Source organism: Taudactylus pleione, unplaced genomic scaffold (assembly GCF_031769625.1).
Source record: "Taudactylus pleione unplaced genomic scaffold, aTauple2 ptg000887l, whole genome shotgun sequence".
NCBI classification, from domain to species: Eukaryota; Metazoa; Chordata; class Amphibia; order Anura; family Myobatrachidae; genus Taudactylus; species Taudactylus pleione.
In genome coordinates this window covers 403,790-416,711 of record NW_028285288.1, presented here as the reverse complement: position 1 = coordinate 416,711, position 12,922 = coordinate 403,790, and the positions used below count along the sequence as shown (strand labels likewise).

Here is a 12,922-nt window from a genome sequence, read left to right as displayed (position 1 = left end):
AATTAATGTATCGGTAGAGATTTAACTGTGATCTGGGTAATGGAAGTCTCCCTGCGTGCGGTGAAATTAAAGGCTTCATCATGAATAACTATGGAATATCTTCCATTATGTCATAACATGGACCTTATTCAGCAGTGCAGGATGGTGCAGTGCTGACAGCAGATTCCCGATGGACAGAGATTTCCTGGCCTCTTTTTCTTTGTAGCTGCGGCGGCCGACTTGCGTGACCCCATGGGTCACTAATACCCCTTTTCCACCTAAATTCCGGGTCTGACCCGGAGTTGGAACAAAGTTCCTATCCGGATCAGACCCGGAATTTTGCCGGCGCTGACTCTGCATAGACCCGGCTTTTGCGGAGTGAAAGTGGACGCTTGGAGATGACGTCATCTCCAAGCGCCACTGAAGCCGGACCAATCGGCCGGCTAGCAGCGCACTCCAGGTCATCGTGACCCAGAGTGCGCTGTTCCCATAGCAGGGTTTCACGGGCTACGCCCGTGTTAAACCCTGCTAGTTACCTGGGTTGGATTGCCGGGTCACTCGACCCGGCGATCCAACCCTCTGCCCTTTTACACCAGGGAGCTGCCCGGGTTAACCCTTCAAAAATCCGGGTTTTAGCTCCGGTGTAAAAGGGGTATTAGTTGGCAATGTTTTTGCAGATTATCCGATACTGCGCCCTTGCATGACGTCTTCCTGCTGCATTACCATAATTGCAAGGATGGAATTGCAGAGCTACTTGCGTGCAGCTTTGCAGTTCCGTCTTGTGCTGATTCAGGCCCCATGTGTGGATGGTACATGGATATTCTTGGTTTTTATAGTTTGGGGTCTTAACTTAGTAAACAGAGAATGTGGCATCCGTGAATAAGAGCTTTTGTTTCTTAAACCTTCGCTAAGTGTGTAACAGAGGCGTTTAGTTACATTTTCTGGGAGTCTAAATAAACACATAATATCTTTGACAGGTCAGATCTTCCCCTGGTGTCACTGATCTGGGTACCCCATGCTTTGGGGCAATCAGGACCCCATTCAGAGTTGGGCGTAAATGCAAGTTGTGGCTTTGTTTTTTATTAACCGCAATGCAAGTCGGTTGCGCTGGCGACACAGCCACATTTTATAGGTATGGGACGCTGCGCCAAAGGCGTCGGGAGTTTCAGGGGAGGATAGATGTGGCCAAAGTACAGTAAGGGTATTTCGCTGTGACATGCATCCCAAAGGCGCAATGTGTCTGTTCGGGCAAGTTGTGAGCTGATGATGAGGATGGCCACCATCTGATTCTCGGAACACGTGTAAGACGCGCCCAATTATGCAAATATAGGTGCGAATTGCGAGTTGCTGTTTTCTCTTCAAATTCGCATAGCGCATTCATTTTGCAATCCAATCAGCAACTCGCACTGAACCAGAGTGAATTCACATTTTTCTATTCCAAACTCCCTGTGGGTGAGAGATGGAAATAAAAATCTTTATATTAAGGTTAAAATGTCGGGAGACTGTGCTAAACCCCCTGAAACCCCCCCCCCCTAATGTCTAATTAGGCAATTAGAAGTTTACAATTAGCTAAATTAGTCCATTAAGTACAGGTAATTTTTGGGGTGTTTAAAAAAACTAAAATTTACCTCAAAATCAACTATTTCGTTAGTTTAGGCCCCACAAATGTAATTACAGTATTTTTAATTGGAATTTTTTTTACAATATTTCAAAGTGCCCTCAAAGTACCCCAAAGTCACCTTTTTTTTCCCTACTTTTGTTTTTTGCATTTTTCGTTTCATTCGGTGAGATTAAACACATTTTTTTTTAGCAATTGTTTGCATTTAAAAAACAAAACCACAAGTCAGTCATTTCACGCCATTTAAAAACCTTCCGTACTTTCCTAATGCCCACAAACAGCCTTCTATACAGTCCTGCTAACGAACGTACCAATTTGGGGGGTCCTGACTGTTCTCCCCACTTTTTCATTCACTTCTCTCACATCGCAGTCAATTAGCGAACCTCCGCTGCAAGTACCGCGAATAAGAATTTTCATTGGATTGAAGAACTCATGAAACAAATTCGCCACTTGCAATTTATACCTAACTGGATTGACTCCATAGTATAATTGCCGCGGCTGCGATTCCGAAGGATTACAGTGTACGGAATAAAACAGTTTGGGGAGGGGGAGGCTGTTAATTAGTGCAGTCTTTAAAGGTTTCTATCTGAATCTAGTTCAGCTATAACAAGCACCAGGCGACTTTCCGGCCACTTCCCACAATGTGCATGAACCGTGCGCCATGTTGTTAAGCATCTTTTGTACTCAAGACTTTGTATATTCTCCCTGTGCTTGCGTGGGTTTCCTCCGGGTGCTCCGGTTTCCTCTTTAACTCCAAAAATATACTGGTAGGTTAATTGACTCCCCACAAAATTGACCATAGTATGTATGTGTGTGCGCATGTGGTAGGGAACATAGAGTGTAAGCTCCACTGGGGCAGGGACTGATGTGAATGGTAAGATAATGGTAAGCGCTGCGGAATATGTTTGCGCTATATAAATAACTGGTAATAAGTAATATATCGTCCTCCTGGAAGGGACTGAACGGATTGAGCCCAACGGAGGGAGGACCCAACCTATCTGCCTTATAGCGGAGGGGGAAAGGTATTTCAGCATAATAAAATTGTTACACAACATATTTAAAAGTCACCGGCGACTGGTCCCAATTGAGCTATTACCTCAGAGGGCAACCAGAGGCATCTTCCGGTCCTAAATAAATTAAGTTTCTTTCTGCTTGGCAAACACAGCGGAGAAAGACGGTTTATTCTGTTCAGAGAGAAAGCTGATATAAACGACATTCTGACATGTCACCTAGATCTGTCATCTGCATAGAACACATTAATGGCATCTGTAATACACCAACCAGAAACAGGCGTCTGTAATACACCAACCAGAAACAGGCGTCTGTAATACACCAACCAGAAACAGGCGTCTGTAATACACCAACCAGAAACAGGCGTCTGTAATACACCAACCAGAAACAGGCGTCTGTAATACACCAACCAGAAACAGGCATCTGTAATACACCAACCAGAAACAGGCGTCTGTAATACACCAACCAGAAACAGGCGTCTGTAATAAACCAACCAGAAACAGGCGTCTGTAATACACCAACCAGAAACAGGCGTCTGTAATACACCAACCAGAAACAGGCGTCTGTAATACACCAACCAGAAACAGGCGTCTGTAATACACCAACCAGAAACAGGCGTCTGTAATACACCAACCAGAAACAGGCGTCTGTAATACACCAACCAGAAACAGGCATCTGTAATACACCAACCAGAAACAGGCATCTGTAATACACCAACCAGAAACAGGCATCTGTAATAAACCAACCAGAAACAGGCATCTGTAATACACCAACCAGAAACAGGCGTCTGTAATACACCAACCAGAAACAGGCGTCTGTAATACACCAACCAGAAACAGGCGTCTGTAATACACCAACCAGAAACAGGCGTCTGTAATACACCAACCAGAAACAGGCGTCTGTAATACACCAACCAGAAACAGGCGTCTGTAATACACCAACCAGAAACAGGCGTCTGTAATACACCAACCAGAAACAGGCGTCTGTAATACACCAACCAGAAACAGGCATCTGTAATACACCAACCAGAAACAGGCATCTGTAATACACCAACCAGAAACAGGCATCTGTAATACACCAACCAGAAACAGGCGTCTGTAATACACCAACCAGAAACAGGCGTCTGTAATACACCAACCAGAAACAGGCGTCTGTAATACACCAACCAGAAACAGGCGTCTGTAATACACCAACCAGAAACAGGCATCTGTAATACACCAACCAGAAACAGGCATCTGTAATACACCAACCAGAAACCGGCATCTGTAATACACCAACCAGAAACCGGCATCTGTAATACACCAACCAGAAACAGGCATCTGTAATACACCAACCAGAAACCGGCATCTGTAATACACCAACCAGAAACCGGCATCTGTAGTACACCAACCAGAAATATGCGTCTGGTTTTAAAATAGTAACACACTGGTGCAAACGCCTTTCCATTCCCTAAAGGGCTGACTTTCCTATTAACACCAGCAGGAAGGCGGCTCCACTGCCCTCATCACCACAGAGCGACACCCGCATCAGGGCGATAAGCTGGGGCTCTAAAGATGTGGTGAAACTACAAGTGCCAGCAAGCCTATTCCTGGACCAAGCAAACCAGCACAGCTACAGCGCCACTGTCTGCCTGTTATCTCCATCAGCTGCCGGGCAGTGACATTTTGCCAACGAAAACTGCAGAAATGTGTTAGGAAATACATGTAGTACACGCGTGTTTCCACATACAGCGTGTGCTAACCTAATGGAAGGCAGAGTGATTACATGAATGAGGACAGGGCTGCATGTGACAGGGGCAGTGACATGATGTGAGGAGGGGATTGGAGGCAGCAGGAGACCACAGACTGAGAGTTATATAGTGGGAGGAGCAGGGTCCCCAGCAGCACAGAGTATATCAGGAGATGAGTGCTGTGTCAGTGAGACAGAGCTGCATGTGACAGGGGCAGTGACATGATGTGAGGAGGGGAATGGAGGCAACAGAAAGCCACAGCGTTATATAGTGGGAGGTGCAGGGTCTCCCAGCAGCACAGAGTATATCAAGAGATGAGTGATGTGTCAGTGAGGACAGGGCTGCATGTGACAGAGGCAGTGACATGATGTGAGGAGGGGAATGGAGGCAGCAGGAAGCCACAGGCTGAGAGTTATATAGTGTGAGGAGCAGGGTCCCCCAGCAGCACAGAGTATATCAGGAGATGAGTGATGTGTTAGTGAGGACAGGGCTGCATGTGACAGGGGCAGTGACATGATGTGAGGAGGGGAATGGAGGCAGCAGGAAGTCACAGACTGAGAGTTATATAGTGTGAGGAGCAGGGTCCCCCAGCAGCACAGAGTATATCAGGAGATGAGTGATGTGTTAGTGAGGACAGGGCTGCATGTGACAGGGGCAGTGCCACGATGTGAGGAGGGAAATGGAGGCAGCAGGAAGCCACAGACTGAGAGTTATATAGTGGGAGGGGCAGGGTCCCCAGCAGCACAGAGTATATCAGGAGATGAGTGATGTGTTAGTGAGGACAGGGCTGCATGTGACAGGGGCAGTGACATGATGTGAGGGGAATGGAGGCAGCAGGAAGTCACAGAGTTATATAGTGTGAGGAGCAGGGTCCCCCAGCAGCACAGAGTGTATCAGGAGATGAGTGATGTGTTAGTGAGGACAGGGCTGCATGTGACAGGGGCAGTGCCACGATGTGAGGAGGGAAATGGAGGCAGCAGGAAGCCACAGACTGAGAGTTATATATAGTGAGGGGCAGGGTCCCCAGCAGCACAGAGTAAAGGTGTCAGGCTACAATCAAACTGATACAAGAAAGAAATGAATCTGTATATGGAACAAAGCTTATATTTTTACATATTTGATTGTGAAATTATATTTAAAACAGCAGATAGAAAAACACAGCACTAATTCGAGAATGAACCAGACCTAGACATAGTGACACCACATGGTACATAGTGATGCAGGGGGCATATTCAGCCAGACACTTACTTTCAGGGACCTCGGGGAGCATACAAAATGGCGGACCACCGTATAGCAGCCAAACGCTACTGCTCTCCAGTACACGTTAGTGGTGACATTTGTGGAAACTAGAGCTCAGGGAACAGATGTCTGATTTAATTTTTTTGTAAGTACTACTATGAGCATATAAATTATAGCCTAGTTACTACGGGACACGTCAATCTATTCTTGGGCAACAGTTTTTAGAAACGCCCTTAATTGTGCTTAGTTACGGTTACCACGTAAATCCTACATAATCATGACTATTAATCTGTCCCTGGCCATAAAGACAGCCATTCATCACAGTAATTTACTTACACCCACATATCACTAACAATTATAATAATCTGACACAAGTGTGCTGTATCGCAGATCTGCTGAACAGAAACTAGCTTTGATTGGCACAATGCAAACTACGACTAATGAAAGTAAACTTCTGATTGGCTACTGTAAGTACTATTAAACAATACTGTAAATACGTGTGTGTGTACTGGAAAGTAGGTGAAAGAAAGGAGCGCGTCACACCCTCGTTTTAAATAAGTTAGTTGGCTTTATTAATCCATCCTGCATAATATTTGTTCATTTGCGGTCATCAGCATATGCTGCGTCTAATGTAACCGTGTTCCATTAATAAAACTGAGCACAAGAACTCACACTAGGGCACAACTAATTGGGTTTTCTAGGTTGGTTCGGAAGCGATCCAGGAACATCGATGCCAGTTCATCATTGACCAGTCGCCCGTCACTGGACAAGGTAACATTCAGCAACTGCTTCTGGCAGACCTGTGGGTTACCCTCTTCATCTGCAGCCACGGCCAGCTCCGTCCGGGACCGTCCCACGGCCAGGATACAGGACTGCGGAGGGTTTATCACGGCACTGAACCCAGTGATCCCGAACATGCCAAGGTTAGAGATGCTGTGTAGTGGGGATGGATCAAAAGAAATCCGAAATAAAATAAAATTATATATATGATAAAAAAGTACTAATCCCAGCGCTTGACCTATCAGACGTTTCTATCATTTTCAAAACAGTTCAAAGAAATATTCAGCTATGGTTCTGGTCTCCCAGTGGCAACTCAGGTCCTCCCAAATGGATCCTCGTTGTGTGGTCCCGGAGTATTATGAAAAACAAAATGTGGAAGACAAGCGCCTCATAGCGTATTATGTTTTACCACGGAATACCCACACCATACGTGGCCAATATGTGTACCGTTAAGTGCTCATCCAATAGCTTATATGAGATCTTTACATCACGCCTGAACCTTTAGGATGGTACTTTAGCTCCTCTTTAGTATAGAGGTTCCCAAATGTGGTCCTCAAGGCTCCACAACAGTTCAGTTCATATAAGCTATTGGATGAGCACTTAACGGTACGCATATTGGCCACGTATGGTGTGGGTATTCTGTGGTAAATCATAATACGCCATGAGGCGCTTGTCATCCACATTTTGTTTTTCATATATATATATATATATATATATATATAAACACATTGTATATATGTGTGCGTGAGTGCTTCTGTTTCTGTGTAGAATCTATATATATATACACACACACACACACACACACATACATGCACAAAGAAAAACATAAAACAATGCAGCTGATTGATATGTAATTCAGGAAGATGTAGCTTCAAATATAGTCTATAAGGGTCATTTATTATCAGAATATTTACGCTAAACCACAGCAGCCAATTAGGCACCTTGTATTATTGCCATACTGTTATTGACACCCAATTACAGAGAATATTCTGGCTGCTTTTCCATCTAGAATGCAGATAATTAATTTTACACTGCAATTTACAGTTAAACTAGGATGCACCCCCCTCCCAACTCTAAATCTGTCAGCAATATGGGCTATTTACAAACCACTATTTATTTTTCCTCCTATATGTGCATGTAGTCTCCTGCGTGATACAGGCGAGTCCTAGTTTTTGTAGGTTGCACAAAAGTGACATTGCTACATACTGTATGTTCCGTTTGCACCAATAAGGGAAAAGAGAAAAAAAATTGACTGATGCTGGCCACACACATGGCGATCTGCACACGATCATCCGATATGTACGATTTGTGTACGATTTCCCTGGAAACTCTCCCCGTCACCTCAGCACGCAATTTGGTGTCCAATCTTCATACGATCTCTCCTGCATCCAGACTGTCACAGTGCATCGCCTCCTAGACTGTCAGATCTGCCCTACTGCACGGCAGATCTGACGATGCGATGTGCGACCAGTGGGGACGCGCATCGTATCGTGATCGTGAGTGGGGACTCACGATTTACTGAGGATTTGGCCATATTTTACATGATCTGTCGTTCCAATGTGTCGGAATCGGCCAGATCGGGTAAAATATCGCTGTGTGTGGGCAGCTTAAGTGCTTGTTGGTAATTTAACCCCCTATAACACCCTCCCCTCCCCCCCCTTACTACGAGCTATGCAGACTCCTGTTCTACACTACACACAAATCAGAACTTCACCTCACTCTCCCGGATGTTGTTACCTATGAATGGGACTTTCCTTACCGATTGCGACATTTCTGTTCTATCACAGGTGAAAAGTGTAGGCTGCGAATTTGTGGGTTGAACTTTTTCCAGGTAAACTAATTATCTGCCTCCGTTGCGTGTGAGCGACTAGCGCAATTTACTACACATGTGTAGGTGAGATACTGGTTATACCTGAAGGATCCTCCCTGATATTCTTCCGGTAAGAGTTTCCCATTCCTTGCTTTCTGGGCCAAAACCTGGGAGGAGAGAAAACATACAGTGCAGTGACATTTATTCAGGTTTCCAAAATATTGTGCGGCTTGGGCAGGCTGTGGATCCCTGCAGTTGGGGGATCCTATGGCAGGGCTTGCAGGGACTTGTAGTTCCACAGCCGTTGAAAAGCCAAAAAGGTTACCTCCCTCAGCTATAGATTCAATATTACCCTCTCTGTTAAATTCAAATGTGCAAAACTTTTGATGAAAGATATCGGGGATCTCGACCCCCAACTCCAATGCTAAAATATAAGAAGACAGAGGCTATAGTTACAATGGTGCACCAGTAGGGAGCCAGGTGTCATCGCTGCGGCTATTTATAGAGCCTAGTCGGACGATGCAGATAATGAGAGGGGGATGTCAGCTGCTGGCGCTTTCGCAGACTGAGCTCTGTGCTTTGGGGACGCAGTCAGGCTGCAACATCTGTTACACATGGCGCTGCGACTGCTGCTAACATCAGAGCGTGGAGATCATGCTGCTAACAGCTCCCCTGCCGTCAGGGTCCCCACCTCTCAGCAGCTGCACTTATCACAGCGGCTTCCTTCTGCATGACTACATGGAACGCCAGATGTGAGAATGCAGCTCTACCGCGCCCGCCGTATCCACCATCTGAGTGTCAATCACATGGAAGATGCTCCCCCTTTGTACATCGTGTCCCCTCCCCCACATCCTGAGTGCTTAACCGTATGTAATGGTGTCAGATGAAGTTTTTGCAGGACCTCAGGGGTCACTGGCTGCCTGGAGGAATATCGTGAGAGTAGAAATACCGTATTTTCCTGTGTAAACGCTGCAACGTTTAAGTGTTTAAAAAGGGTTTGTCTGTCTCCGTGTATTGATACTGGGGCGACTGTGCTGGATCTCATTGTGAGCAGAAAACAGTCACATATGCCCGATGCTTCTGTGTCCCATCTACCCTCTCACACTCACCTCTGCCCGATGCTCCTGCCCCCCGTCTTCCCTCTCACACTCACCTCTGCCCCGTGCTCCTGCTCCCCATCTACCCTCTCACACTCACCTCTGCCCTGTGCTCCTGCTCCCCGTCTACCCTCTCACACTCACCTCTGCCCTGTGCTCCTGCTCCCCGTCTTCCCTCTCACACTCACCTCTGCCCTGTGCTCCTGCTCCCCGTCTACCCTCTCACACTCACCTCTGCCCTGTGCTTCTTTGTCCCATCTACCCTCTCACACTCATCTCTGCCCAGTGCTCCTGCCCCCCGTCTACCCTCTCACACTCACCTCTGACCTGTGCTTCTGTGTCCCATCTACCCTCTCACACTCACCTCTGCCCTGTGCTCCTGCCCCCCGTCTACCCTCTCACACTCACCTCTGCCCTGTGCTCCTGCTCCCCGTCTACCCTCTCACACTCACCTCTGCCCTGTGCTTCTGTGTCCCATCTACCCTCTCACACTCACCTCTGCCCTGTGCTCCTGCTCCCCGTCTACCCTCTCACACTCACCTCTGCCCTGTGCTCCTGCCCCCCGTCTACCCTCTCACACTCACCTCTGCCCTGTGCTTCTGTGACCCATCTACCCTCTCACTCACCTCTGCCCAGTGCTCCTGCCCCCCGTCTACCCTCTCACACTCACCTCTGCCCTGTGCTTCTGCGTCCCATCTACCCTCTCACACTCACCTCTGCCCTGTGCTCCTGCCCCCCGTCTACCCTCTCACACTCACCTCTGCCCTGTGCTTCTGTGTCCCATCTACCCTCTCACACTCACCTCTGCCCTGTGCTCCTGCTCCCCGTCTACCCTCTCACACTCACCTCTGCCCTGTGCTCCTGCTCCCCGTCTACCCTCTCACACTCACCTCTGCCCCGTGCTCCTGCTCCCCGTCTTCCCTCTCACACTCACCTCTGCCCCGTGCTCCTGCCCCCGTCTTCCCTCTCACACTCACCTCTGCCCTGTGCTCCTGCCCCCCGTCTTCCCTCTCACACTCACCTCTGCCCAGTGCTTCTGCGTCCCATCTACCCTCTCACACTCACCTCTGCCCCGTGCTCCTGCTCCCCGTCTACCCTCTCACACTCACCTCTGCCCTGTGCTCCTGCTCCCCGTCTACCCTCTCACACTCACCTCTGCCCTGTGCTCCTGCTCCCCGTCTTCCCTCTCACACTCACCTCTGCCCTGTGCTCCTGCTCCCCGTCTACCCTCTCACATTCACCTCTGCCCTGTGCTTCTGTGTCCCATCTACCCTCTCACACTCACCTCTGCCCTGTGCTCCTGCTCCCCGTCTACCCTCACACTCACCTCTGCCCTGTGCTCCTGCTCCCCGTCTTCCCTCTCACACTCACCTCTGCCCTGTGCTCCTGCTCCCCGTCTTCCCTCTCACACTCACCTCTGCCCTGTGCTCCTGCTCCCCGTCTACCCTCTCACACTCACCTCTGCCCCGTGCTCCTGCTCCCGTCTACCCTCTCACACTCACCTCTGCCCTGTGCTCCTGCTCCCCGTCTTCCCTCTCACACTCACCTCTGCCCCTTGCTCCTGCTCCCCGTCTTCCCTCTCACACTCACCTCTGCCCCTTGCTCCTGCTCCCCGTCTTCCCTCTCACACTCACCTCTGCCCCATGCTCCTGCTCCCCGTCTTCCCTCTCACACTCACCTCTGCCCTGTGCTCCAGCTACCAGTCTTCCCTCTCACACTCACCTCTGCCCTGTGCTTCTGTGTCCCATCTACCCTCTCACACTCACCTCTGCCCTGTGCTCCAGCTACCAGTCTTCCCTCTCACTCACCTCTGCCCTGTGCTCCTGCTCCCCGTCTTCCCTCTCACACTCACCTCTGCCCTGTGCTCCTGCCTTGCTCCTGCCCATTTACAATTACACATGCCCTGTGCTCCTGTTTTCCTGCCCATACTGTTCTCGCTCACAGGGTGCGGAATGCCTTGACAGATTTTGGGGAGTTGTCGCCTGTTTTTTCTTTATTTGTGTTACCATTAGGGCGCGGCGTTATTAATAATATACAGTTGTTTCAGTGTTTCAAATTTGCTGCTAAAGATCAACACTAATATTTCCATTCTTGGGTGACTACCAGCATATTCTCGAAGCCCATGTGTTGAATAAACACTGTAGGAAGTTTGTTTGGTCTGTATATAAACTCCTGCTCGGCAGCATAGATTAGTACCCAATTCCTCTTCCTTATGCTTCATTCTCTGCAGGCAAAGGGGCATTGTAATTGCTGGAGTGGTCAGGCTGGAGGTCACTCCTGGAAACTGGTGCGGTTATACATAACGGGATAATGCGTCACCTGCTGTAAATTATAACATTATTACAAGTCAGAGTAGTCCTGTGACCACATAGATGCACCAGGCAGTAATACACTTTTCCTAATGAAAACGGATTTGAGGTCATTGGATCTCGCCAATTGCACGCCCAGTACATACACCAGCTGATACATAGATAACTATCACTTGCGTATTGTATTTCCAATAATTCAGGGACTGGGCTACATTAACAGCTGTGGTGAATGTTTTTATACAGACACACTAAGAAACGCTGGGTGTGCTCTGAGCAGCGATGTGGTGCCTGACCGTCACCATCGTAATGAAAAACATCCTCGCCACTTTAGGGTCTTTATAGCAAAGATTGTGGCTTTCCTCAAGGACAGGGTCACGATTTCCTCAGCATACAGGCTCGGCAGCTGTGGCATACGCAGAGTTAAACCTTCAGATGATTTTTCACTCATTGACTGGTACGTGCGTTTATTTAGGGCCTGGTTCAGCAAGGATCGTTGAGGAGATTGCGTACGATCGTTGCGTACAGCGCATGCATCGTAGTGCGTGAATGCCCCACTTCAGTGACTACGCAGACCCATCGCAGAGTGATTGACAGGAAGTACTGTTTGGGGGTGGTGGTGAAGAAACGCAGGCGTGCCAGTGCTTTTGAACGCCGTTACAGGGGCGTGCATAAATTAGCCACTACGATGGCATATGCAGTTTGAGTGCTCACTGCGTACAGGAGAGTTAGTGAGCTGCTGTAAATGTGCGCGCAGCACCGATATTTTGGATGGATTGCAAGGTTTTACGGATGTGCGAGAGGGGACATGGGCGCCTGCATGTTGTTCGTGCGAGTGCAAATATGAGCGTACTTTCGCAGCAGACCGGTCTACGCGATGCGTCAGCGATCCTTGCTGAATTGGGCACTTAGTGTTTTGGTGCTAAAACAAGGAGCAATGTAGCTGAAGTTGCAATAAGGCGTGCAGAACTAGATAAACTATCCGACGGTGGAAAAGCTTTAGCTCCCAATACAATATAACAGTAACACGGTTACTGTGGTGCTGGACATTGGCTCTCAGTACCTGTAGTATCACTATACTGTCCTCGGAGTATTGCGTTACCTTTATAAACCTAATATGATCATGTTTATCACAATGTGTACCACGTATTAAAGCGGATAATGGTCATGCCATAGCTGGCGCTCATTCCAGTCATGCTTCTAACTGATGACTGACTAATCTTATATCTTTAATCACACAGAGTTGGTGAAAGTGCTGGATCAACCACGTGCCCCAGAAATATATCACTTTACAGGGATTCCTCCCACCACTCCCAATACAAACCCATCCTATAATTAGGTCAGGAGTGTCCG

The 12,922-nt window shown here is 48.1% G+C and overlaps 1 protein-coding gene across 1 annotated transcript in view; it reads right to left on the bottom strand.

Moving 5' to 3' along the window:
* Positions 1–5,985: 5,985 nt before the first annotated feature.
* Positions 5,986–12,922, bottom strand: part of PDHX (pyruvate dehydrogenase complex component X) — a 120,040-nt gene continuing 113,103 nt past the window's right edge. Inside the window, exons 10-11 of the mRNA XM_088459019.1 lie at positions 8,269–8,333; positions 5,986–6,509 (exon numbers count right to left, since the gene is read on the bottom strand). Coding sequence (XP_088315145.1) covers positions 6,245–6,509; positions 8,269–8,333 — 330 coding nt within the window. The 3' untranslated portion in view covers positions 5,986–6,244. The remainder of the gene's footprint in view (positions 6,510–8,268; positions 8,334–12,922) is intronic.